The 27,829-nt window shown below is 45.6% G+C and overlaps 1 protein-coding gene across 2 annotated transcripts; it reads right to left on the bottom strand.

Annotated features, from left to right (window-relative positions):
* Window positions 1-1,883: 1,883 nt before the first annotated feature.
* On the bottom strand, window positions 1,884-6,314 carry LOC307224680 (pleckstrin homology-like domain family A member 2). Of its 2 annotated transcripts, none has more exons than XM_079991761.1 (2): window positions 4,478-6,314; window positions 1,884-2,326 (listed from the first exon to the last, which is right to left on the bottom strand). In XM_079991761.1, exon 1 carries the CDS (start codon window positions 4,952-4,954, stop codon window positions 4,517-4,519), a length of 438 nt encoding a protein of 145 aa, XP_079847887.1. In that variant the 5' UTR covers window positions 4,955-6,314; the 3' UTR covers window positions 1,884-2,326; window positions 4,478-4,516. The 2 variants fall into 2 exon arrangements, with proteins under 2 accessions (XP_079847887.1, XP_079847886.1); XM_079991760.1 differs by having other exon boundaries at window positions 1,884-2,323; window positions 4,478-6,310.
* Window positions 6,315-27,829: the final 21,515 nt, after the last annotated feature.

The following is a 27,829-nucleotide window of genomic DNA, read 5'->3' as shown; positions in this document are numbered from 1 at the left end:
CTCAACATCCAATTTGAAATTAAACCAAACCCTACTTAGCTTTGCAACTGTGCTAGCAGTTTTATTGCTGCACCCCTGTAGCTAAATAAGCCAGCCACTCTTGGACTAATCCCCACCCATTGTAATATGAAGAGAATACTGAGCTGCTTTATGAGATTGTCTTTAAGGATTAAAAAATTGTGCATTCATGGCACTTTGAACACTCACATGATCTATATAAATGCTAGGTTCTATTAGTTGCCTTGATTCTGCCCTGTGGCATTGTCACTCCTTACCAGAGTGGGTGGCTGTATCATTTGGAACAAGTAGACAGAAGGAGCGTGAGAGATGGAAGAGTCTGCTTCTGGGCAGAGACCAGAGTTGGCAGTCACTCCTTTCTGAGCCTACAGATCTGACAGACAGCAATGCTTGAAAAGCTATATCCTCTCAAACAGAGCATGACTTCCCTCAAGTCAGCAGAGGTATCATGCAGCCGCCTCAGTTAACCTCACACTTACCAAGCTGGCGAGCTACACAGCTGGAAAGTGGTTAAACTGCTCTGCATAGCCAAAAGTGCTTTCAAAGCCATGTTTTGGGCTCAGCCTGTGTGTGCAGGCGTTGGGCTTGTAGTCCAAAACATCAGGAGGGCACCGGGTTGGGGAAGGCAGGTTTCAAACTTCTGGTAAGTAGGTGTCCAAAGATCTATGCATACCGTAACTTCAGTAATCCTAAGGCAGTGTCAGTGTAGTTTCGTGGTGAGCTGAAACAGTGGGACATATTCCACAAGTACAAAAAGTGGCATTTTGCATGGCTAAATAAACATGTAGTGCTCCTTCAACACCTGCTCCCCACAGCCCTGATCTGTCGCTGTTCTGATGTCTTAAGTTTCAAATTCTTCCTCTCAGCAACAGTGCTGGTGTCATGCAGGAGACTGGTCTGAAACACATTGCAGCAGCCAACCAGGGCTGCCACGAGCAGCGGCGGGGGTGGGGAGGGGAGTCACCTTTTAGGGAGGTATTGGGGCCCCACTGAAAATGCTTGGTGAGCATTCTGTTCTATCCTAGTGGTTAGCAAATCACACATGAAAATAGCCTCTGCCCTCCAAGCTCAAGGTGCCCCTCCATTGCCCTTGTCTATGCTCTTGGTGTAGAACTTGGATGGCTCAGAAGGGAACTTGCTCAGATGGAGCTGAGAAAGCTAGTTCTCCATAGCAGTGAAGAGGTACTGCCTTCCTCCGCAGTACAGTGGTACCTCGGGTTAAGTACTTAATTCATTCCGGAGGTCCGTTCTTAACCTGAAACTGTTCTTAACCTGAAGCACCACTTTAGCTAATGGGGCCTCCTGCTGCTGCCGCGCCGCCGGAGCATGATTTCTGTTCTCATCCAGAAGCAAAGTTCTTAACCTGAAGCACTATTTCTGGGTTAGCAGAGTCTGTAACCTGAAGCGTATGTAACCTGAGGTACGACTGTATGTTGCTTCGCTGAGCTATGTCATCAGAAGATCTTGAACTGCAGCCACCTTAAGGCACCACACTGGTTCTCTGCATGCTATAGTGTGAACCAGGTAGGCTGACGGGTTTTTCTTGCAGTAAAGCCTTGGTCTGGATAACCTTTTGATTTCTTTTTATGATCCTGAGAAAGCATTCAGTGAACTGACCGCTGGTCTGACTCAGTTGGGCTGCTGCGCTTTTAAGACAGGCCAATGGGGCTACTCTACATACATTCCTATCCTATTCCTGGCAAGGCTGAGCCCCCACTCTTTATATCTGCAGATTTTGACTCCTAAAGACACATTTGCAATTCTGCTAATACAAGGGCTTTCCATAGTAGTACCCCATTGTCAGGTTGCAAGCAGAGAACCTCATTTCCACATCTGCTGATAAATAAAAGACTTCACCTCAGATATACAGTAATAAAAAAGCATTTAATTTGGAATGGACATATTCAAATGCCAGAAACAATTTTAAGACAAACATGTGCTTAAGGATATTTTATCAAAATAAATACAAATATAGATATTACAAATAATTTAAACTGGTTTTGCATCAGCAGGTGCTGAATATTCTTTGCATTTCATAAATAGAAAAACAATAGCATTTTTTGCAAAGCTAGGCATCCTGCTCACACAGCCATGCTTTGCCCTATGAGTCTTTTTAAAGAAAATGTAAAAAGTCTTTGGTCTGCAAATGCCTCTCGTAGAACAGCCTGGCCTCTTTGCTCAGCCACCTCATCAGACCTGGGAAGAAGCTGGGCACTCCATTCTCCTTTGCTTTCCTTCATTGGTGTCCTAATGTCCCGGGTTCAGTCTAAAACAACTGATTTTCTTTGTCATCCAGAGGTACAGTCTGCTGAAAACAAAAGAAAAGCAAATTATTAGTGATGCAGCAGGACAAGCAAGCTAGTAGCAAAAATAATAATAATGCTAAAACTAATAGCAAGACTGCCTTTTTAAAACCTCAGGGATACAGAAAGATCCTATAAAGAAGCATCTAATAGTGTCATCCTTTTCTGAGGCTAGACTTCAGTAGTTCTGAACATTTACTTACAGCACAGTCCTAAACACTGTCTCTTCAGAAGGCAATCCTACTGAATTCCATGGGGCTTATTCCCAAGGGAATGGAGTTAGGATTACAGCCTCAGGAACCCACTGAGGTCGTCATCCTACTACCAAATATACAGAGAAAATAAGAAGCTGCCTTAGACAAGAGTCAGACCACTACACTCTGCGTGGCAACAGCTCTCTAGGATTCAGGCAGAGAGTTTTCCCCCCATTCCAATGGGAAATGCTGGGAACTGAATCTGGGATCTTTTGCATGGAAAGCTGTGCTAGCTGGGGCCAAAAGGAGTTGTAGTTCAACACCAGGCTGGCAAAAGTTATTATGGCATATTAGCTTTGCTATAATAAACACGTTAGTCTCTAAGCTGCCACAAGACTCTCTGCTGGTTTTCCTGCAACAGACTAACATAGCTACTCCTATGCAAATTATTGCCTCCTGTTAAGTTATTTGGGTCAAATAATAATTTGTGTAATAGCACAAATAGACACCCCCCAACCTCTACTGCAGAGACTCTCTGCAATGAGTTCTTAGTGCAAAACTCACAACATCCCAACCCTCCTGCAAATATCAATTCTCATCCAGATGACTTGTAATATGAAACCAGGGACAAGGAACATGGTATCCTCCAAGCTATGTTGGACTAAAAATCCCCTCATCCTTGGTCACTAGCCATGCAGGCTACATTTGATGGGAGCTGGAGTCTTAACAACAACTAGAGGGGTATAGTGTTTCTCATCCCAGGAACTCCTAAAAGTTTGAACAGCTCCTCTCTCCCAACACTCTGATCCTAACTTTTTTCTCCTTTTACTTGGAAGCGGATGAAAGTCCCCAAAAATAAATGGCAATTCCTGCCTGGAATATGGGTGTGTGCTGAAGCAGCACATTGGTCACACAGAAAAAGCCTTTGTCTGGGAGTTCGTTAAGAAGAGCCCCAGATGCACACGGGTGTCACCCTCACTTTAGCCATTTATTCTGGATTACCTTTAACAAAGCCAGAAAGAGCCATTATTTGAGGAGGGCATAGCCCAGGGAGGCTTCTAGAGCCACCTAGCCTCTCACTATTCCTTAAATGGCACCAGCTGAATTACACGAAAAGTCAAAATGCAGCATTTATTTGTTTGTTTGTTTGTTTGTTTGCAGGCTGCCTGGCTGGCCCCACTGTAGTTTCAGAGTTCTGCTTCCTTGGCAGATGCACACATTATGCCAATCCTAAATCTGGGACGAAACCAAGGCACATCCAAGTATTCTCATTTAAAATGATTAGTTCATCCCCAGTTTAAGCTGATGGAATTAAGGCGGTTTAAGATAAATGCTCCAGTTAACTTCAGCGGTACCTTGGTTTACGAACTTAATCCGTTCCGGAAGTCCGTTCTTAAACCAAAGCGTTCTTAAACCAAGGTGTGCTTTCCCATAGCAGCGGGGGACTCAATTTACAAATGGAACACACTCAACAGGAAGCGGAACATGGTCTGCTTCCAAGGCAAACTTCACAAACCAAAACACCCACTTCTGGGTTTGCAGCATTCTTAATCCAAGTTTTTCATAAATTAAGCTGTTCTTAAACCAAGGTACCACTGAAGTGTGTTACTGTTCACTGACGCTAATCTACTGTTAGTCAATCTGCAAAATCATCATCTAGAACCAAGCTCTGCTGCCCAGAGGGAGGTTACGCGCAACAGATTCCACCGAATCGCTTTCTCAACCCACGATAAATTCTGTACGGGGTAAGAAGGGGAAGGCCACTGAATTGCATACAACTTTCCCAAAATTGCGCTGGTTATCGACGGAGTGGTTGTGACCCAGCAGGCCGTATCAAGCAGAACAGGTCTTAGAGTTTTGATTCAGATTAATCGACTCAGAGGATCAATGAGTGAAGATGGGGAGGCGGGGTGGGGGCGAAGTCAGGGGGCAAACGAGACCAAGACAGCAGCACTCGCTCACCTTAGGTCGCTCTCTCGCTCGGGGGCGCGCGTGTCGGGCTCAGGGGGCGCGCGCGAGGCGCCTGTCCCGGGTGGCGGCGGCCGCGTGCTCGGCGGCCTCCTGGCGGCTCTTGAAGTCCTCGATGGCGCGCTTGTTCTGGAAGTCGATGAGCGCCATGGTGATGGAGGCGTTCCAGCAGCTCTCGCCCGGGCACCGAAAGTCGATCTCCTTGCGGTCCGTCGTGACGATGGTGAAGTACACGTACTTGCCCGTCCGCTCCACGCAGTCCACCTTCTGGATGGAGCCGAAGCGCAGCTCCTTCCCGCCGCCGCCGCCGCCGCCCCGGGCCTTGCCGGCCTCGGGCGAGAAGAGGCTCAGGCTGTCCTTGCTCAGCACCACCGCCTTCTTCTTCCACAGCTGGAAGAGGCTGTCGCTGCGCTTCTCCAGCTCGCCCTCGCGGATCACCTCCGACGGCGACGCGGCGGCCGGGCCCTTCATGCTGCTGCTGCTGCCGCTGCCCGCGCTCGCCAACAGAACCGCCGCACCGAGATCGCCTCGAGGGACCAGCGCCAAGGCCACGCTCGCTCGCCCGCCTGCCCGCCTTGCTTGCCTGCCTGTCTTCCGACGGGGACGCTGGCCTCCGGCTCCGCAACGCCGCTGCTGCTCCTGCTTGGGCTGCTGCGCGCTCTCGCGGGCGAAGAACCGGCTGAGCCCTTTATGGCTTTGGGGCCGCCCCAGGCCCCGCCCTGCCGGCGCACCTCCGCCCTAGCGAGGAGACCCGGGATGACTCGGGTGCTTCTTCCTGCCGCCCACTCGCTCGCTCAGCCCTTCGCACAACCAGCCGCCGCCGCCCCCCCTTCCTGCGGCCTCCCGGCGGAAGCGGATTGATCCTCAGCCCACCCTCGGGGCCGGGAAGCGCCTGGCACCGGCGGCTGTCAAAGCAGATCCTCCCTGCCTTTCCCTCCTCCAGGTCGCTTTCCCTTAGCCTTAGAGAGCAGCTCGTTTCCTATCTGCTGACGTGTTGGACTTGCCTTCTGTTCTTATTCCCCGCCCCCCTTAAAGCTTTCGAGGGGGTTTCCTGTTCCATCCGTTGGCAGTGGGTCAGGATCTGCTGAGAGGTCTCTTGCGTGGCTTGCAGTAGATCAGCAAGGAGATCTACACACACACCTAAATTAGGCTGCTGAGTTTAAGGACTTTTGGGGGGAAAGCTTGTGTTAGCCTGCAGGTTGCCTGAGTCTCTTCTAATCGCTGGGGTCCTGGATCCAGCAAGGGTTAAAATCTAATGGAGGACTCCATTGCTGATCTATGGTCCTTATCACCACCAAAGTATGGGTCCATAGTATAACAAAGGAGGTTGTTCTGTGCCAGAGGGAAAATGGTTGGTGGGCTCCCACCCACCCTCACCTGACTGCTAGTGAAGAAGACAAAAATGCAGAGCTGTGTGAGCTGGGCTGGAAGCAGGCAGAAGCTAGTGAATGAGAACCATGCTTGATTTCTGCTTGAATCCAAGGCTAGGACTATGGGAGATGCAGGACCTTCTGTGATGTGAATGCTATGAGCCCCTCCCTTGTAGGATCAGGTTGAGGATATGTGTAAGAAACCCATATATCATAAAGACTCCACAGTCTCTGCTGTCCCTCTTTCCAAGGAAGCAGAACCTTAGGTAAGCGCATGGAATCCCTGGAGTATCTTGCCCAAAATTGGTGCTGATTGTGGCTTTGCTTCTCTGCCACTGGCAGAGGGAGCAGACCAGGTAGAAACCTCACACTTCCTAAGGGCTGGGCCAGCTCTGACCCCCTGTTTCCCCCATCAGCAGCCAGCTATGTTTCCTTGCCTAATGGTAGGGCTCAGTTGTAAAATGCAGGAGCCACTTTTGTAGAGTTATCATATTTTGAAGAGCTTTTAATTTTTAACTTTTAACTATGGATTGCTATGACAACTCTACCCATAAAAATGGACCTGTCCTGGAAAAAGAGGACATATGTGAATCCTACTTTTGAGGAATTAACATTCCTCATAGAGAGTGGAAAAGAATAAATAATTTGTGCTCTATGCGTGTGAACATATGAGGCGGCCTATCTCAGTCTAGAGGTTTCCTGAAGCAAAGGAAACTGAAGGAACGGCACTTAAGATAAAGAGGCCTAGCCCTCCTCCATGAGCCAGACCCAGCCCAGCAGCTGAATGAAATCTGGGAGGCGTTCCAAGGCTGCAGCTGACTCAGGCGTAGATAGTGGGCTAGGCAACAGCTGCATTCCTGGGGCCAGTCATCCTGTGAGGTGCAGGCAAGCCAGGGAGGGAGGGAGGAGAGGTGAGGAATAGGCGAGAGCAGAGGTAACCAACATGGTGCCCTCCAGAAAAATGGACTACAACCCCCAAGAGCCTCTGCCAGCACAACCAATGGTCAGGGATGATGTGAGTTGTAGTCCAGAAACTTCTTGCATGCTCCCAGGGTGAGAGGCTGAAAGGAGAAAGGAAAGATCCCAGATAAGAGCTGGGAGGGGCTACTACCTTCTATGAATGTTAAGAACTACCTTTAAGAGAGGACATCATACCTTATTTTTACTTTTTGTAGCTGTTTTTGTTTTCTAATTTACATCATTTTTCTATATCTATATTGTGTCATGAAAAACTTTTAATAAAAACCTGAACACAGAAACTTGGCATCAGGTTGGCTACCCTGGAAGTTTGCCACCCTAGGCAGCCACCCAGTTCTCCTACTGGTTCAACCAACTCTTAGCGCAAAGCACCATGCCTTTGCCCACATGTGGGTAAAGTTGAGTCAGCTGGTGTCATAGTGATGTCAGGTGACTGACAAAGTGGGTGGCTGCACCCACGTGTCATACCTGACCTGGAGGTGGTGGTCAAGATACGCATCTGGCTTGCTGGCCAGGCCCAGTTCCCCACTCTTGTGTCCATCACCTTCTGACCTGAGAGCAGAACACAGTGCCCCTCTTGTACAGCTTTTAGTCATCAGCAGCCGCACATGAGCCTTGGCTCCCTCAATGAGGAACAAGGGGAAGGAAGGCACACAATCTTGCAAAAATTAGCCACACAGCTAAGTGCATTCCCTTTCCATTGTCTATAGGATTTAATTGCAATGAACTTTGCTAAATGGTGCCCACACCCGGAGGAGAGTCCCTAAATGTTTCACTATTTTTTAAATCAACGTTTCCACTTCCCTCCCTCCCCTTTTTATATTTTTATCCAGCTACCTTTAGTACAAATGGGCTGCATTGCAGTCAAAGCCCTTGGACAGGCTTTGAATTGACTTTGTGCACTTGGAAAGGCAACAGAAAGAAGGCATGAATGAAACCCAGATCAAGGCTGAGCAAAGGTCAGGTGTGCAGGCAGGCACATGTTTGCACACGCCCTGCTCCAGATGTCCTGTTTGAAATAATGGGTTTTATTTCCTGGGAACCACACGTTTGCTATGGGATTCTTGACTTTCGGTATTGTGCTGCTTTCCAAGGCCGCACCCAATTCATACTAGCACATATTGGTCATTCAAATGATGTGAGTGCTGTTCCCCCAGTCAGCCTACACATCTACCTACACTTGCTAGCGTTTGTTGTTGTTGGGTGGTCCTGAACAAAAGCAGACTACATAAGGGGTTTGGTGAATTGTTTGGGGATCCACAGCTGTGAAGCAAGAGGCAGCAGCATTTCTGGGGTGATAAACTAATAGTATCTCACTGGACAAATCTGTCATTTTGGTTCTCTAGGGCTGTGTACACATTATACACTTAAAGCATGCGCATGCACACAAACTCACAAAAAAGTATCCTGAAACTGTAGTTTACCCCTCACATAGCTACAATTCCCAGCACCCTTAACAAACTACAATTCCCAGGATCCTTGCAGTGGGGATGAACATGTTTTAGATGTGCTTTAAAGGTATGGTGTGTACACAGCCTAAGTTTCTCATTTTTCGAGTCTTAAATTCAGTTCTCCACATTTCTGCAGCAATCAGCATTTTAAAATTAAACATAAATCCTCATCAAGGTTTGTCAGCTTTTTAGTGCAAAATTATAGTAATAAGCATATATTTGTAGGCAGTTTTGACTAATAGACAAATTATTGCAAGCTAGTTCTCCTAATATCTTGCATTCTGTATGTTATTTTCACTAATACACACGTTTTATGCACATTTACCCCAATATGCATTTTGCACGTACTCTTTGGTTGGAGAACTGCACTGCAAAATTCAGAGAAGTGTGGATTTTGAAGAATACCTGTGTTTCAGTTCACATATTGGATTGAGAAGTGCAAATTAGGTAGGTTCTCATTTAAATGCAAACAAAATCAAATGTCTCCTCCATCCCTATCCATTGCATTGAGGATATTGTTATGAGTTTGGTGGTGGGGAAGGCTGTATGCCAATACCCTTCTAATGCTTGGGTACAGCAAGTGTTAAAATCTAAGCAATGGTTCAAATTCCTGGAATAGCCAGGCTAGCTTTCTGGTGTGATAATGGCCCTCTAAATATGGGTCATTAAGGTAACAAAGGATGTGGCTATGTGCCAGATGACAAATGGGAGCCCACCCTCCCTCAACTCACTGGTAGGTAGTTAGAAAAGATAAAGACCAGAGTTGAGTTGCATGTGTATGAGCTAGAAGCTGAAGGAAGAAGCAGGCTGAAGCCTGTGGAGGAGAGACATGCCTGATTTCTGCTCACATCCAAGGCTGTGGCTATGGGTGAAGCAAAACTCTCTTGGAGTGTTAACACTGTGAACCCCTCTATCATAGGCTCAGGTGGTATATATGTGTAATTGAACCATATATCATAAAGATGCAACCGTTTCCGCTATATCTCATTCCAAAGGAAACACGAACCCTGGGTAAGCGCTACCTGGAATCCCTTGAGTCTTGCATTGCTTGGAGATTGGGATGGCGTGCAACAACATGCTTATTGAGAAATGGAGGAGTCTTGAGAATGGGAAATGCAATAATTGGTGTGCCAGAAATTGTCTAGGTTCTAAAGTTTGGGCGACTGAACCTGAAACCAGCTCCATAATCAAAAGCTCCATTATGAACAACCTTTCTGCTGGTATACGAGTATGTCGAATCTCCTGTGTTGAAAGCCTATCTCACACAAGGGCATTCTATCATGCAGAGAAGCAGGAGTCGCTTCCATCCTGTACACCTGGATGAGCTTTGAAAGCTGAATTGGCCTACATTTTAACAGTTGGCTGGTTTCTCAATCCATGCCCAGTTGAAAAAGGAGCCCATCAATTCTGAAAAAAGTAAGTTTTTCAAAAACAGGGAAGGGAATTGAGAAGATTAGAATTCAGGCAGCATCTCTGAACACCTTGAAACAAATGAATCTTGGAGCTGTATTCATTTTTTTGGTGTGTCTGGGGGCGGGGGCAGGGAGGTCTTGCATGAGCAAATGTCATGCTGGACAGGGTGAAAGGCTTTTTGCTGAAGGAATCTTGCCTTTTCCTGCTTCTTAAATGCCTTGACAACACAGGTTTCTATTATAAAAAAATCAATTTTACATTTAAAACAGCAAATTTTCACCTTGGATTTTTTTTTTCCAAATCATGCTTGCTCTTGGCTGCTCTGGTGCAAGTGTAGCTCGCAATTACAGAGCCAGGTGTTATTTAGGTTTCTGGGTTTTTTAAAAAGATGGTTTCCATAAGAGATTCTGGTAATAACACACAATGGCTGTCAACCCACCTTTTTATAAATTTTGGCCCTTTGGAGTCAAATAAATGAGTGAAGTGCAGAACAAGTCAGGAAGTTAAAGGAGGAACCCTACCCCTGCCCATCACAGAGGGGTGTGTTGACTGCAGGATAATCTGCCTGCTGCCCAACCCACCCCTGGAAGCAAGGGAAAGGCTGGTTCTTAAAGGGTGGCTTTCTCGTTGACCTTACCCTACGATTGCCTGCTAGCTAGACAGCTGGAAAGTGGTAACTAGGCCAATTGTATTCGACAGAGCCAATGTGGCTTCTGCATTGCAGCAGTGAAAGAGTCGAAGGCATGTACATGGCTGGCAAAGCACTGTTTTCACAGCAGCAGGGAGTTCTTGGGTGCGGCAGGTGCTTTGCGAGTTCTGTGGGAGGGGGCCAGCTCATGGGATTGCCTTGTCTTGCCACAGCCCTGTCAGTGAATTCACTTAAGTTTTCGTTAGGACAGTAGAAACCAACATCTCCTATCATTAACCAGCTTGCCTTTTTGCTAAGACCAAGCAGTATTCAAAAGTGCAGTATGAGAGAGTCCAAGTTACGCAGGCTTCTTCCCTGGTTGGTAGGACGAAAGATGAAAGGTGTCCCTTTCATAGTTTCGTAATAGTTCCCCCCCATCACTGCCCTGGTCAAAGCTCCTTCCTTTACATCCAGTGTCAAGGGTCAGTCCTCCTTTCTTGGAGAAAGAATCCAGCCTTAATCTTGCCCACTGTTTTGTGACATTTTGGTGGCTCCCTGTAGGTGTTCATAGACTTCACTGTGCAAAGCGAATTGGCACTTGAGGATTGTTTCGCTTTCGCTCTCAAAGTGTAGATTTAATCTAAATGTTTTAATGGCAGTAGCAAAGAAAGGCTAAAAGGACCGACCATTCAGAATTATCTGCTGAGCCAAAGGAATAAAGGTCCAAAGTGCGAGTACAAATCCTGAATGGCAGGTTTTTCATTACTGCGGAAAGAGAGGTATTTATTGCCCAGTTCACCAGGCCAGGAATGTGGCATTGAGAGAGATATGCACACAGACACGAGAAAGAGATTGTTTTATAGCTGGCAACACAGATCATGGAGGAGACAGGGGAGGGGGAGGGAGCAGAACTTCCACTGTGGCTTTTGGAAAGACAAGCCGGTATAATACAGAAAAGCAAACAGGACGGCATGTGTGTCTGTGACCCGTGTTCATACAGAGAGCTGTTGCAGGAATTTATGTATAGGTTGGGGAGGGGGGTTTGCCCCTCCAGCAGATATCATGCACATGCAGCCCACTACCAAAATCAGCACAATCACTTTTGTGACTTTCGTGACTTGTCCCCACAAAACACTTCATCACAGTTTCTTCCGATCTTTTCAAAGGGCCTCTGCTGCACAATACCAAATGTATCTATGTACTGGCTCACTGGGAAACCTTCAGAAATTCATATAGACATGTGAGCTCAGCTACTCAGCAGCCTCTCTGCCTGAGTGATAATTCCTGGCATCCTGATACCTGAGTGCCAGGCAGGTAGCCATTCCAGAAATAACAAACCCAGATGAAGACAAAATGGTGTGGTTAACGTGGCTGGGAAATGTAAATGTCTCTTTTGTTACACTTGGTTGGTGGAGGGCAAGGGGAACCATGGGGCAGGGTCCAGGATGTTCAGATTACTGCCAGCAGACCTCCCCTTTCATGATGTAACCATGTAGTTTGGGGGGGGGGGTGTAACATGGGGATTAGCTGCTAATAAAATTTTGGGTTCTCTTTTGTTGGGGGCTTCCATCTTGTTTCACCTGGTGGCAAGTGGAAGTCCTGTCATGACAGTCTTCAATAAAGACCAAGCCTACTGGCTGCTGTTTTGCCCTGGTATTCCTGAATGGTGTCCTTGTTTTTATGTCCAAGGCAGCCCTCAGATTTCTCCGTTAACAGAGCAGACTATGTGCCTCCTAGACTCAGGCATGCTGGAAAAGAGACAAAGAAAAGGCATCTGTAAAAGCTGTCTTCCAAGTATGCAGCCCATGCATCTAGGCATCCCTGGAGTGGCTGCCTGTGCCTTTTGCTGTGGGTGGGGATATCCATTCCCATCTGTGGCCATTCATCACTGTGCACGACTACAGTGCAGTCCTATACATGTCTCCTCAGAGAATCAGTAGGGCTTACTCCCAGGGAAGTAGGCAGAAGGTCGCAGCCTGGAGCTGGATTGGGACAGTGCATTCTGGGATTTGCAGCTCTTTTGGTGGATTTCTGTGTGTAAGTTCTTTTAAGTTGCCTGTGGCAAAAGTTGCCTGTGGCAAAAAAGCAGCCAATAAATTTAATAAAAATAAAAATAATGGCTGCTGTACTAAAAGGTTTACACTATAGTGAAGAGTAGGGTAGGAGGTGCATGGGACTAGAGACAAATGTGGGTGGAGTAACAAATGTGATTCTTATCTTCATACAGTAGGCTACACAGAAACCAGAGTGTCAGCTGCAGGAAAATCCTGCTCTGCCGACTCCTCTGGTTATGGTGGCATGATGGGAATTGTAGTTCAACAGCATTTGGAGGACACCAGGTTCAGGAAGGCTGTGCTATTTATATGATACTTTGCTCATTGGCAGAGTGGATTTGCAGAGCTGCTTCCGCCTAATTAAGGGAGGAGCCAGAGTCCAGGGATTGTGACAATTACTGTCACCACCTGACACTACCATTAAAAACTTCCATTCCTTTCTATGTAGCTTGCCTGGTTTGGTGCTTTGGGAACTGGATTACTTACAAATGCAGGCAACCAGCGTGTTCCAAGTCTAAGAAAAAATACATTCGGATCTACATAATGATAGCAACTGTCACAGGCCAGACTAGGGGTGGGGTGGGGGAATCAAATACTTTAACTACAACCATTTCTCTCCCCCCGCCCCCAAAAAACCAACAATAGAAAGTTCCTACCCTACTGTGTTTATATTCCAAGACTATAGGATAGTTAGGGGCATGAAGAGCACTGCACATTTGTAGCTTCAGCTCTGCTGTATCCTTGACACCCTCTCACACTACGTACATTCTTAGCATTGACTTCAAATTCCTGGCAAGCTGGCGTGCAATTCCTGCTCTGTGGACTCTCCTGATTATGATGGCATGACCAGCTCACAGCATTTCCTGCAAACTGCTTTGCATGATTGGCACTTGGCACAATTCCACACAGTTCACTTTTCCAAAGAGTGATATGACTGGCAGCTAGAGAATAATTTCTCCTTATTTTAAACACGACACTGTTTTCCCTGGTGAAACCCTCCTGCACCACATATGGGGAGCAAATTGCTTGCAAAGAAAGAAACGCTGGTGTTTGATGCAAAGCCCACTGAAGGAAAAATTCAATGAGCAAAACCACTTTCAGTTTACCAAGTTAAGGATCACATTCATGCAAGCTGCAAACCGCTACAGTATCATGGCTGTGAAAGATCATGGCCTTACAGATGTGTTATTATGGCAGTATAGATATAGTATATAGTGGTACCTCGGGTTACATACGCTTCAGGTTACAGACGCTTCAGGTTACAGACTCCGCTAACCCAGAAATGATTCAGGATGAGAACAGAAATCGCGCAGCAGTGGCACGGTGGCAGCAGGAGGCCCCATTAGCTAAAGTGGTGCTTCAGGTTAAGAACAGTTTCAGGTTAAGAACAGACCTCCGGAACGAATTAAGTACTTAACCTGAGGTACCACTGTATTGTGTTTACTTCAGGCTACCTTGGAGCTGGGTGATTGTCAGTGGGAGAGGGCTGGACCTCAGCCCCAGATTTGTATATTCACTGGAATAGACAAATGAGGTCATTGCAACTGAAGGTACAATTCAATGTTGCAAAATACCCAAGCAGAAAATAATAATAATGATGATGATGATGATGATGATGTCCATTGAATGGAACTTTCCTTCCCTTCCAGATTTCAACAAGGGAAGATATCTGTTGTTTGTGGAACATTAAGGATAGAGATTTCAGTTGTGCTGTGGCCACAAGGGAAGCCACCAAGATTCCATTGCAATCGTTGATTTAACTCCCACTCTGTGTCAGAAGCTGTTAATCTCTTGCTAGCAGCCTCTCAATGGTCAGTTTTTGAAAGGCACTTCAACATGTGAGCAGGGGCACCATTTCAGATGTCAACGAGCAAATGGTTGAAAAAGACCTGCTGCCGAATACATTCAACATTTAAACTGTAGAAGGAAGGAAGGAAGGAAGGAAGGAAGGAAGGAAGGAAGGAAGGAAGCCAGTGTATTCTAAAACCACATGAGGTGATTATTTTGTTATTCTATCAACGCAGATCAACAAGTCATCCATTTTTTAAAAAAACAGCCCAAAGCTAATCTATTTCCACCTTTGGTTTGTATGCCTAGTGTACACGCCATTCGCTTATTTATTTTACAATAGACACTCAGGAGAGGAAGATGGGAAACTGCTTTATACTAAGGCTCCCTCCCTCCAGACCCCCTTTCATGGATAGGGCTGGGGCAGGTGAGCCACAGCAATGCCCATGCCAGGAAGGTGTCTCTTCCCTGCTCCACCTGCTGTTACTGATATATACTCTACTCTGGCAGCAGCTCTTTTGGGGGGAGGGTGTCAGGAAGATGCCTTTCCCTCCAACTGCTTTTTGGTTCTCTTAGCTAGAGATGGCAAGGTTTGACCCTGGGACTATTTTCATGCAAAGCCTATGCTTGGCGACACTGAGCTATGACCAGAGATTTAGGTGCTCCTTAGAAATAATTGCTTGTAAGGCTGCAGCCTCAACACTATAGCAGTATGTATACAAGAAGAGGAGTGGGTGGGAGGTAGTTCAAGGGAGAAATTGTTCCTATGGGATTTCTCCATGGAAGGAATCCTTTCCTTCCTTCTCTCTTGCCTTCTCTAGACTGAAAATCTGCTTGTGTGAATCGCATAGTGTAAATACATTAGTATGCATGCTTGTGACTGAAAATTGCACACACCCTCTCACATATGATAAATTGTTCTAATGCAGGCATCGGCTGATCCACTTGGTGTGCCTAATGATTTATGGATTCACTCCTGCCTGAAAGATGCCCCAGTAAGCATATGTTTGGGTAATTTATTATTTTCACCAAACAAACCAGAACAGAACAAGTAGAATAGCTTGACAGCACAAGGCATTTACGGGTCCCAAGTGCTCCATGTTGGTACCTCTGCTTTTCCTTTCAAGTTGATGAGATAAGCATGGCACAGCAGGTTTGGCCCCTTGGTGTTTGCTAATTCAATATTGGTGGGTGGAGCAATCTCGTCAAGTTGCACTTTTCATCTTTCTCCTCCATCGGGTATTCAGATCCTCTGAACACGCCTTGCTAACAAGCTTCTCTGGGGCATGTCACAGACTTTGCTTCCTTCCGTTGAGGGTTTTGAAATGCCCTGATGTAATGCCTCCTCAGTAATTTAAGAAACGGAAAGGCATTAACAATCACCTGAGCAGGAGATTATGCGCTTTCCCAATGGTGTGCATGGGATGCGCCTCATCAACACTCTGCTATGCATGTGGGCCGCAGCAAAGTTTTAATGACAAAGAAAAAAGAGCTGTAAAAAGGCAGACGGTGTGTCTGTTAAAAAGGACACGAAATTCAAATGTAAAAGTGGCAGGTGATGACTTCTCTAAGCAGATGCTTTATATAGAATCAGCAAGAGTATATTTTGAGTAGACAAATTCATGGACAATGGCTGTCTACTTCCTCCAGCATGCCTCTGAATTCCAGTTACTGAGAATAAGGAGTGGGAGAGAGCTATTTCACTCATGCTCTGCTCATCAACTTCCCATAGGCATCTGGTTGGCCACTGTGAGAGGAAAATGCTGCACAAGATGGGCTCCTCTTGTGTTCTTTGGTTGAAAAGAAACTAGAGGAATTCTGGGATATCATCATGTGACTTCAGTAAATGTGATGCTCTGGAAATGGAGGACAGGCCAAACCCTATAGCTTATTTTTCAAACCTTGTGGGTGAAAAGTACAAAAGTGAAGCATGCCTCCTGCGGCAGCTAATGTTATCTACAGTGGTACCTCGGGTTACATACGCTTCAAGTTACAGACACTTCAGGTTACAGACTCCGCTAACCCAGAAATAGTACCTCGGGTTAAGAACTTTGCTTCAGGATGAGAACAGAAATCGCATGGCAGCAGCAGGAGGCCCAATTAGCTAAAGTGGTGCTTCAGGTTAAGAACAGTTTCAGGTTGAGAACAGACCTCCGGAATGAATTAAGTACTTAACCTGAGGTACCACTGTACTTAGGTTCATATGAGCAGTCATTCCATCCAATCCTGTGTATGTTTACTTAGGCTGTGTATGCACTATACCTTTGAAGCACATTCAAAACATATTCTTCCCCTCAGATAATTTTGGGCACGGTAGTTTGTTAAGGGTTTCTGGCAATTGTCGTTCTGCAAGGGGTAAACTACAAAGCCCAGGATTTGCGGGGGCAGAATGTGTTTCAAATCTGCTTTAAAGGTATGGTGTATGAAAAGCCTTAGAAGGGAGTCCCACTATGTTCAGTAGGGCTTACTCCCAAGAAAAAATGAAGACGATTGCACACTCTATGGTGGCTATCATCAACTATTTTTCTTATAGATAAAACTTCAATGAATTGTTGCCTGAGGCACGCTGAAACTCAACTTACTGAAAACTTGACTCATATTTTAGCTGATCGGAAAAGTTGCTTTCATAGGAAAAATATTGCTCATCAGTAATGAGTTATTAAGAAAATGAAAGGGTAGATTAGTGGAACTGAGCTATCACATGATGCAATCCTGGGACTTTGCCTTGATTGCGTTGTGATTTCAGAGATTGCAAACTATTGAATAGTTATTAGTGTTATATATATTTGTCTCTATAAATATATAGTCAAATGTGGCTTAAGGGGCACCTTTCCAGACTAAAGTTATGCCCAACACAATACGTAGCCTGTGATCAATATTGCTTATATAAGGATGCTTATATAAGGGAACCTTGACAGCAACTTATCATAAAACTGTAGCTTCATAATTATCATGTGCCATAATGTGTCTTTGCTTCTTTCTGCTCCTTTGTAGGGAGATCATAGCTCAATGGTGGAGCATACAGAAGCTTCCAGCTAGGTTCAATGTACTTTTGCTGTTGTTGTTTAGTCATTTAGTCATGTCCAACTCTTCGTGACTCCCTGGACCAGAGCACACCAGGCACTCCTGTCTTCCACTGCCTCCCGCAGTTTGGTCAAACTCATGCTGGTAGCTTCAAGAACACTGTCCAACCATCTCGTCCTCTGTCGTCCCCTTCTCCTTGTGCCCTCCATCTTTCCCAACATCCCAACATCCAGGGAGTATTTTCTTCTCATGAGGTGGCCAAAGTATTGGAGCCTCAACTTCAGGATTTGTCCTTCCAGTGAGCACTCAGGGCTGATTTCTTTAAGAATGGATATGTTTGATCTTCTTGAAGTCCATGGGACTCTCAAGAGTCTCCTCCAGCACCATAATTCAAAAGCATCAATTCTTCAGTGATCAGCCTTCTTTATGGTCCAGCTATCACTTCCATACATCACTACTGGGAAAACTACGGTATAGCTTTAACTATATGGACCTTTGTCTGCAAGGTGATGTATCTGCTTTTTAAGATGCTGTCTAGGTTTGTCATTGCTTTTCTCCCAAGGAACAGGCATCTTTTAATTTTGTGACTGCTGTCACCATCTGCAGTGATCATGGAGCCCAAGGGAAGAAATGCCTCCATTTCTTCCCCTTCTATTTGCCAGGAGGTGATGGGACCAGTGGCCATGATCTTCATTTTTTAGATGTTGAGCTTCAGAACATATTTTGCACTCTCCTCTTTCACCCTCATTAAAAGGTTCTTTAATTCCTCCAGTGTTCTATGTTAGACAAATTCATGGAGGATGAGCTATATGAGCCATATGAATATGCTGTTGCCGTGGAACAACAGTGGGAGACGGCTATTTCCCTCATGCCCTGCTTGTAGCCTACCCAGAGGCATCCGGTTGTCTGCTGTGTGAACCCAATGCAGGATGTTGCTTAGCATGATCCACAGTGAGTCTCTACCCAGACACCTGGAACCAGAGATCTCAGAAGTGAGGGCATGGCTTCATGTCTCTTTTCATGAACGTGTCAATTCATTTCGGAAATATGGGACTGGGAAGAAAGGAATCCACTTTTAAGAAACTAACTGTAAAAGGTTTGCACTGTGACATGTGCACAATCAGTTCTTCAACATTCAGAGTGGATTTTTTTGTAATCTTTAAATTCTTAATAAATATTATTTTTTTAAAATAAAAATAAAAATCTGTGTGCAGTTCATAACTGGCGGGTCCAAAGACTAGACCAGCCACACAATAGTCTTGTAATGGCTCTCAGCATGTGAAGAGGTGGGTGTCTACAGTCCCCAGCTACATGAAAAGTCTCCTGCTATTTTCCTGGATTTTTGAGATGGTGGGTGTAGAAGGGGGATTAGCCATAGGTTCAGTGCCAGAGATTACAGATGATTGCATGTGCATAGAGTCACCAGATGGTGTGGGTTTTTTAAAATGTTACTGCTACCTTGGTGATGTAAAACCACCAATAAATCACTGAAATGAAATGGGCAGAATGGGTGAAAGGCAAGACTTGCCAGCAGATGGTCCTCGCACAGGTGTGGCGCTCTGCCTGTGCACACAACGGGCTTTAGTGTGCCGCCTGAGTATACACTCTGAGACCTTTGGAAAGTTAAGATAAGTTCCTTTGAACGGCCAGTCTTGCCCTTCCTGGATGTGGTTTCCCTACTTCAAGAGAGCTATCATCTGTCAACGCCCAAATCGCCTTCATGTGGCCGCAGAGTAGTTTATTTAACTCCAAAGTCCTTTTATGAATCAATTTGCAGTATGATTAGATATTCAGGGGAGGGAAGGGGGGGGCTGCCAAGCTCCATTCAGTCACCAAGACTGAGAATTAAAATGGGTGAGAGGGAAGGTAGGCATTTAAAAGAAGCAGGTGATGTCAGACTGAGCAAATTGGCTTGGAATGCTGAAGGGACTTCCCACCTTATCTACCTGCAGTCAGTCAGATAAGAAGCCAGTATGCTAGTCTTATCTCTTATGAGTCATTGTTTCCTCTGCTTTGATTGTACTTTAATCTCAGCTACCTATTCCATTGCCCATGGCAGGTGCCTCAACAATTCACGCTCAATGGACAAAGACTTGGAAGTGCTAAAAGTCCCTGTCTGACTTTACACCAACTGATTTACCCAAGTGCAGGGAAGCTCGGAAGGAAGAGAATGAAAGTTTATTCAGAGATTAGAAAGAGCTTTAAGAAGGATCTCCCTGATATCTCCAAGGGTTGAACGGAAGAAAAAAGAAATCACAACATCTTAGGCTGTGTGGATGCAACCCCTCACAACTCATTCCTTCTTGGTACAGGAGCAGCTGAGGCAAGAGCGTTTCTCCCTCCAGCAGGGACATGATCAGAGTAGGTGGGAGTCAAGTGCTGTTTGGTAGAATAAGTCAGATGTCCATCCTGAAAAAATGTGAGCGTGGCCTCCCTCCAAGGAGCCCTGGCCACCCAGTGGGTCACCAGAACTACCCTCTAAATTGGGTTTGTCTGAAAGCTGGCCAAAGAACACTGAGTGAGTTTCAGGGCTAAATGGAGATTTAAATATGGGTTTCACACCCAAATTTCTAGCCTTTGCATCTTGTGATGGAGAGATCCTCCTCCAGTCTTTAGCTATTGTTACAGAGAGAACCATGGATCTTGAGAAACATAAGTAATGAGGGAGCAAAGCGTTCTGTAGCATCTTTACAGTGTTATAAGACACTGTTGTTTTTTTCTGCAACACACTGGTAACATTGCAAGCCAATAATAATAATAATAATAATAATAATAATAATAACCCCTACATGGCAAAGTTCTTTATTGCTGTGTTCCTTGACGGGCTTTTAGGAGAAGATGCAAATATGTTGTCTTTACCTCTTTTAGACTAGTTCAGCTGTGGGGGAACATTGCTCCCACCCCAAGATGGTTCTGAATTACAACTCTTACCATTCCTGGCTATCACCCATGCTTCCTGGGGCAACATCTGGAGGGCCAATGGTGCCCTACACCTGGACTAGATCCCGTCTATCTTAATGGATACAATGCTGATTTCTGCATTGTGGCCCTGCTTCTACAGCAGTGGCAGCAGAAAGCAGTTCCATTGCTGCTAAAACACTGCTGAGGTGTAACACCTCAGTGTGGAAGAGAAGACCAACATTGCACCAGTGAAGTTCCCCCTCAGGACCATGCTATGACAAGGTGCGTGCTGATCTTCCCATTCTCTTTCTCACACAGTCTCTATACAACCATATGCATTTCCCACTCACAGAGGGAAAGCATGAAGACTTGGGTGGAGTACAGGGAAGCCCAGAAAGGAATACTATTGTGTTGCCGTGGAGACATACCACACCCACAACAGAGTATGCTTAATGAATCACATAATTTGTACAGTAGTTTGCTGCAATACTCTCCCTGGGACTGGTTAGTCATACAATTCCATGCCATCCCCATCAGCTTTTTCCATGTCATTAGGGTGCCTTTCCTTATCGGTGCTCAAATCCTTGGCAATGTTCAAGTCCAGACCATCACAGCTATGAATAAAATCCTTAATTTTCTTGGGAAAGGCCTGCCAAAAGAGACAAGGCCCTTTCCTGGCAGGCTTATTGCATGCAGTTGCCAGCTTTTCAACTGCCCCCCCCCCCCGTAGACGGGCCTTTGAAGAGCCATTTGAATTACAACTATGCACAGATGGTCACACTGTGAAATCTTCACCTTCTAATTCTTGTATATCAGGCTGATTTTAAGGGCACAGGAGGCTTGGCTGTGTTTTCCTTTCCTTTTTTCCTCTGGCCAATTGGTAATCCCATTGTACAGGTGTCTGTCAGCCTGAGAACAGCTGGTGCTAACTCCACGTTGAAGAAGCCATATTTCAATGTGCATGAGTGTGAGGACCAGGAGTCAGGCGGAGGGCAGCAAGAAAACAATAAAGGACCCGGTGTCAGTGAAGTTAACTCTTTAGTCAAAGGGGAAAAACAGCTCAGTCCTAGTGGTCACAGCAACCTTTCCCAGTAGATCTTGCCCCAATGAAGCAGTTGTGAGGATTGAAGGCCCCCACCTTCCCACCACTCTCTAAGTCCCTTTCTCCCGTGGTTCCTTCCGCAGCAGCCTAAGGCTCCATCATCTTGTTTCTCATTGCTCCACCCTTTTCATTTCTCTGCATGTTCTGGGAGACATGGGGAGAGAGGAGCTGATCTGAGCAGGAGGGGGAGACTCCCTGGTTTCTTCAGCAGCCTGCCTCCTACCTCTCGGCCCACCTCTTCTCCAGCCTCTGCTCCTGCCTCTGATTCAGGACTGCCCTCTGCCACAGCCTCTTCCTGCTCACTAAACCCTGTTAGCTCTTCAGCTTCCAATACCTCCTCCCAGTCTGCTCCCTCTTCTCCCTCTGACCACTCATTGTCATCCCACCACCCATCCCCTGGCTCTGAGCCTTCTTCCCCTGGTGGTTCCCCAGCTGGCCCCACTCCTCTGCATCCAGCCAGTCCATGGCAATGAGCCTTCCAGTCTTTACTTGCAGCTAGTGTTGTTTTCTTTTCTTTCCAGCAAGGCTTGCTGCGCTGCCCTTAAAAGCAGTTTGGCACATTTAGCTGGTTAAACTTTTGCTAATGCACATCTCCATTTCAAGATGCCAGGCATAAGAAGAGGACAAAGGAAAAGAAGAGAAAAGAAAAGAAAAGTTGGCACTATACACAATGTGTGTCAAAACAACGCTGCCAACTTTTCAACTGGCCTCTGTGGCTTTGCTTTTAATGGTGACTTGATCTGCAGTAAGAAGCCCAACACTTTCCTTGGATGAAGCAGACCAGGGTTCAAATCCCTACTCACTGGGTGATCTTGGGCCAGTCACTGCCTCTCAGCCTACCTCAGAGGGTCATTGTGAGGATAAAAACACTGGAGGAGGAGAATCATGTATGCCACCTTGAACTCCTTGGAGGGAAAGGCAGGGCAGAAATGGAATAATAAATCAGCAACACCAGATCTGGGCTGGATCTAGACTCACCAAAAACACGATTCAGCTAAACATGTTGTAAACTTCATCAAGGGAAATCCGGTTGGCGAAAGGTGGGACTCCACGGTGCCATCTGGTGTCACAGTGATATAACGCATATAAAGCGTTTTTTCTTTAACAACGTAGCTGGAGAAAAAGACCACTGAGCAGCACATGAGGCACAAGAGAGTTTCCAGAATTCTCTTCAGCCAGTGGCGTTGTGGGGATACAAGCATCAAGAGATGCACCTGACTGGTTTAAAAAGGGGGGTTTCTCATCATTCCTCTCTTTCAAGGGTGGAGAGCATGGTTGCACATGCAAGAAGAGAAGCGATGGAAAGGGGCAGGGCCTTTGTATTCACAGGAGGGAATGGGAGCATTAGTTTGTCATTGTGAAATGAGTGCTGCTGACAGTACAGGTTACATAAGGCAGACCGTGTTTGATTATTGCAAAGAGTATCAGTTACATAAGATTACTTAGATTCATATGACATAATGTTGAAAATGTCCCTTCTTCTAAACTGTGTGTGTGTGACACTTCTAAGAAGACAGGAACATGAGTTTGCACAGTTCAGTACAGGGAGACCCCTCTCCAGACTCTCACTATTTTGCAGGAGGGATTCAAGCACATGCTGGACATTGTGCTTGTGTGTTTAATTACGTACTTTTTGGAAAGGGACAGGGAAAGATACTGAAAAGTGCAGGATGAATGAATAAGTAACAGAAAGTTGCATAACCATCATGCAAGCACACCAGGGCAAATGTTCATAGGCATATAACTTCCCTGTGACCAAAGCAGGATAAATGTTCAGTAAAGACCAGGCATCGTATGCCCTCCAAATAAACTTTCTACAAGCAACTCAGAATGAATGCTCAATGAACAGGGTATCTGGAGGAGCCCACGTGGAATCGGTTCCGGAGGGGGCAGAGGAACCTTCTGCCCACAGCTCAGAGCAGGGAGAGTGGGAGCAGTGGTAATGCTTGAGATGAGAAGGCCAAAGAGTTTTGCTGGTATGTAACTGGAGAGTGTGGGAGCATAAGTCTTGGCGCATTAGCCAGCTCCCTTGGGGCTCAAGCATTTCACCCTTTCTACAGCAGCAGCACTGAACACTCTAATCCACAGGAAGCACCTTAGGGAATATATTGAGAATATGGCAAGTTGTCTTATACCAAGTCAGTCAAATGGTCCGTCTAGTTCAGTATTGTCTACATTGACTAGTAGCAGCTCTCCAGGGTTGCAGGCAGGAATATCTCCCAGCCCTACCTGGAGATGCTGAGGATTAAAACTGGGACCTTCTGCATGCAAAGCAGATGCTCTACCACTGAGCTATGGTCCTTCTTACAGTAGAAACTGGAGCAGGAACAGGCACTCTGTGGCCCTGCAGATGTTACTGGGCTATAACTCACAACATCGCTGACCATTGGCCGCTCCAGCTAGGACTGGTGGAAGCTGGAGACCAAGAACATCTTGATGGCCATAGCTTCTCCATCCCTGAATTTGAAGGAATGCACAGCTGCTTTTGGCTACCATCCCTTCCGCCTGTCCAAGTTGCACACATAGATTCTTCTTTATCTTTCATTAAAAAATAAATAAATCCTGAAATTTTGCAATAGCATCTTCACAAAGAGAAATTGGCACGGGTCCGACAAGAGAGGGCAGCAGCAACAGCACATGAGAGAAGAGCTCCTGGCAATTAAAGGTGTCTGCATACCTTTGCCCTTAATCCAACTCCTCAATGCATGCTGGCTTCTGAAATTGGACACCCAGTTTAAAAGCACTCTGGAACGGGTTGGAGGCTTCTCCTTTCCCAAAGAACACAACCTACTGGTTGAGCTGGGTTGAAGTTAAGGAGGAGACGGGTGACTCTTTTTCTCGCTTTCTCTCCACCCTAATGGCAAAGGCAAGCTCTTCCACTAACTGTGGGAAATGATGGGCGAGGCTGTCTGCTCTCCCAGACTTGGGCAACCCTGGGCTCAGCTGTCACTCCATTCATTAACCTGGCCACCACATTGCCACACACCCACACCCTTGCTGCTGGCAGCAACACTAGTCAAGTGATGGATGTTGGGAAGCCAGAAAGGTAGTCAGTGGTCAGGCCACAATTATTGTGGCTGAGCTTCCCAACTGCTTTTGTGTTTTTCAGGTCAGACCTGTGTGTCCCACTCTAGTCATCAGCCAAAGCAATCTGTTTCTTTTCTTGTTTAATTACTCACGTGAGGAGGACAGGTTTCTGAGGATTTGGTCTCAGACTACATTTACACATTTAAGACACTGCTTAATGCTCTTTTTCCTTTCCTTTTCCCCAGAGCATGTAAGCTCCTCGGAGCAGGCCTTCCAGTCTAGAAAAAGACACTGGTTTCTTTCTTATTTTTTCTTAAAAAACAAAAATCCTTCCTGCATGACAACACCCAGCCAAAAGATGGCTGGCCTGTTTGGAAGTGTTTTCTTACAATGGGACTTCTGACTAAAAATGCATAGGATTCCACTGTGCATCCAACCGAAAGCAATGAGACTTTATTTTAGGCTAATTTGTCCCATTAGTGGTGATGCTTGCAATGGGTGGCACCTTTTCAATGCAAGCCTTACAGTCTATACAAAGAAAGCAGTGCACTTTGCAATATGTTTTGAGGTCTGGCTGGAGCCAGGAGTGTGGTGATGGTGATTTGTCAAGGGTTTTTGGCCAAAATCTTAGACTGCATTCTGGCTGCTTTAAGGATTATAAGCAGCATTTGGAGTTCACACACTGCAAATGAAAGGCACGACATAAGTGCTGAATATTATGTATTAATTTTAATAGTGTCTGTCTGATGCAATTATCCACCCTATATTAAAACCACCCACACTTTACTACCTTTGCTATAGCCTCTTAAAATTTGGGGTGCACTAACTTTGTTGCTAGAGTAGTTGAGGAGAATCAGTATTCCTCCTATGGGCGGTCTACCTACAGGGTAACAAATGTGGTTTCCAATATATTAAAGAGAGAGGCTGGAATTTAATACATTATTGATGGAAAAATATTAACTGAATGGCAGTTCCATAGGTATCACCATATATTTATTCATTTCCATTTATAATCCATTATTACAAAAGAAGTCAGGTAATAACTTAATAAAGGTTAACTCATTTGAAATAATTTAAATCAATCTGAAATATGCTTAATCTTAAATATGTTAAGTACATTACATGCATGCAAAATATGAACATGTAAATTAGGGTGGGCTTTTTAATTATGGCAAACAGAAATGAACAAACAACAAATTTCATTCATTGGTCAAATATTTTAAAACATTAGTTTATCAGAATCAGTCTGTTTTGTTATAGGTATTTCAGATCAAGCTTCAGTCATATCCCTAGGGTAGTTTGCAAAAAGAAAAGAAAAACAGTTAACATATTATACTAAAAGCTACATAAAAAGCAGCATGAAACAGTCAGTAGGATTAATGTTGAATCTAAACAGCTCAGAAAAATAAAAGACTTTGCCTTCTGACAACATGACAGTAAGGTAGGCGCCAGGCAAGCCTTTCTGGTAGGTGTTCCACAACTGAGGCACCACCACCAAGAAGGCCCTGTCTCTGGTAGTAAATCAGTAACAAGGAACACAAAGAACCATGTTCGTTTCAGTGGGGACTTGTTTAGAAAGCGCCACGTCAAATCCAATGGGACCCCTTCCTCCCCACAGTACATACAATGAACTTGAGGTATTTTGACTTCTGGACACTTGTGGTCTTTGCTACTGTGGCCAGTCACTGGAGCCTCCTTCATGTGTACCTTCAGTGCGTACAGGGGACCATGGGACTGCAAATCCCACCCACTCCACATTGTTGCCCTTGACTGAGCTGCAGGTTGTGTATCATGGTGAAGGGTCCATGTATGCCTAAGGTGTGCAGAAGGGAACCCAAGTTGACCAAGGTTCCTCTTTGCACATAAGAACCCTACACACATGCATAGACGTGCTCATAGCACTCCTTCCTGTTCATGTTGGATGCACTGCTGCAAGGAGGTGCAGCTGGTGTAAACACAACATCAAAAACACTTGGTACAATCCCAACACCCAATTCATCTGTTTGGGGGGGGTGCCATTTGAACATCCCTACTATAGGGACGCAGGTGGCGCTGTGGGTTAAAGCCTCAGCGCCTAGGACTTGCCGATCGAAAGGTCGGCGGTTCGAATCCCTGCGGCGGGGTGCGCTCCCGCTGCTCGGTCCCAGCGCCTGCCAACCTAGCAGTTCGAAAGCACCTCCGGGTGCAAGTAGATAAATAGGGACCGCTTACCAGCGGGAAGGTAAACGGCGTTTCCGTGTGCGGCTCTGGCTCTGGCTCTGGCCAGAGCAGCGATGTCACGCTGGCCACGTGACCCGGAAGTGTCTCCGGACAGCGCTGGCCCCTGGCCTCTTAAGTGAGATGGGCGCACAACCCCAGAGTCTGTCAAGACTGGCCCGTACGGGCAGGGGTACCTTTACCTTTACTACTATGAGAACAACTTAGGCGTTTACTTTTCCTCCTGAACATTTTTTCCCGCTGCACTGGTTCAGAGATGTCTATAATTACAGCACAGGGTCAGTAGGAAAAATTAAGCCACACCCTTTAATTGGAAGGAGACAGGTTGGAGAGAGTTGCAAGGTAGGGTGTGTGAACTTGAATTATACTGGGGAGGGAGCCAGCACCTGCCCTCCTGCCACTGCTATCAGATGACCCCATTTAGCACTAAAAGATGGTGCAAAGACCTGGGCATCTCTGGTTTTAGACATTCGATGCGTTTACAGCAGTAGTAAGTAACCCTATCGGGACTGGACATATGAGCCAAACGGGGTGAGCATCCCCAGCCCCACTCCCTGTTTAGGGCTTTGCAAGCCTCAACACACTCCCCTTTTAAGCCTGGGGTGTTTAAAAAGGGGACTGCATGGAGATTTGTAAAGGCTGAAATGGGAGCATGGAGCCTTCCCTAAAAGCACTGTGGAAAGCAGGATGTTATATTTTGGAAATGTCATTATTTTAAGTTATTTTGGGGAGTTTGAAAAATGTTGGGGGTAAGTGATAAATATTCTCTTAAACTCATCAATCTTACTGGATTGTTTGGAAGACATCATGGCAGTAACCAGTTTCATTGGAATACGAGGATAGATAGAAAGATAGATAATAAAATAAAAATGTAAACAAAAGAGAAAATATTTGCTATAGTATTCAAATTAGTGTGGTGGAAACATTTCTTACTGAAATTTCTTCCTCTGAGAACGGGCCTTTTCTGCCTCAGTCTCAAACCACTTGATAATTTTTTAGAATTTCAATGAGTGCAGGGGTTTTGAACTTATTTATCACAAGGTAACAATGGTACTGTGTGTTTTTCTTTCCAGTAAACCTTTATCCAGAATTCTGCGACACCCCTTGGCCACCTCATAAATAAGGCAAGTGCCACACACACAAAAAGAAATTGTACCCCACCCATAAGATTTTCATTAACCTTTTCATTTGATAATTTTTTAATGCAGTTACTTTTCTCATTGATTAATGGACTGTGGTAATAATATTAAAAAAAGGTGGGAGAAAATTTTAGCACAGAATTTATTAAAATGCACTTGTCAGGTGTGACAAAAATTCAAAACTGCTGCTGAATAAAAGACTTCTACAACTCTTCATGGTTTATGTGAGCATACAACAAACCCCAGTGGAAGTT

This window comes from Podarcis cretensis, assembly GCF_951804945.1.
Source record: "Podarcis cretensis genome assembly, chromosome: 1".
NCBI classification, from domain to species: domain Eukaryota; kingdom Metazoa; phylum Chordata; class Lepidosauria; order Squamata; family Lacertidae; genus Podarcis; species Podarcis cretensis.
Note: the sequence above shows the minus strand (reverse complement) of the source record. Positions and strands in the feature narration are given on the sequence as shown.

What these genes read in the sequence shown, in the direction of transcription:
- LOC307224680 (XM_079991761.1), bottom strand. Translation starts at nt 4,954, where the DNA reads ATGAAGGGCCCGGCCGCCGCGTCGCCGTCGGAGGTGATCCGCGAGGGC.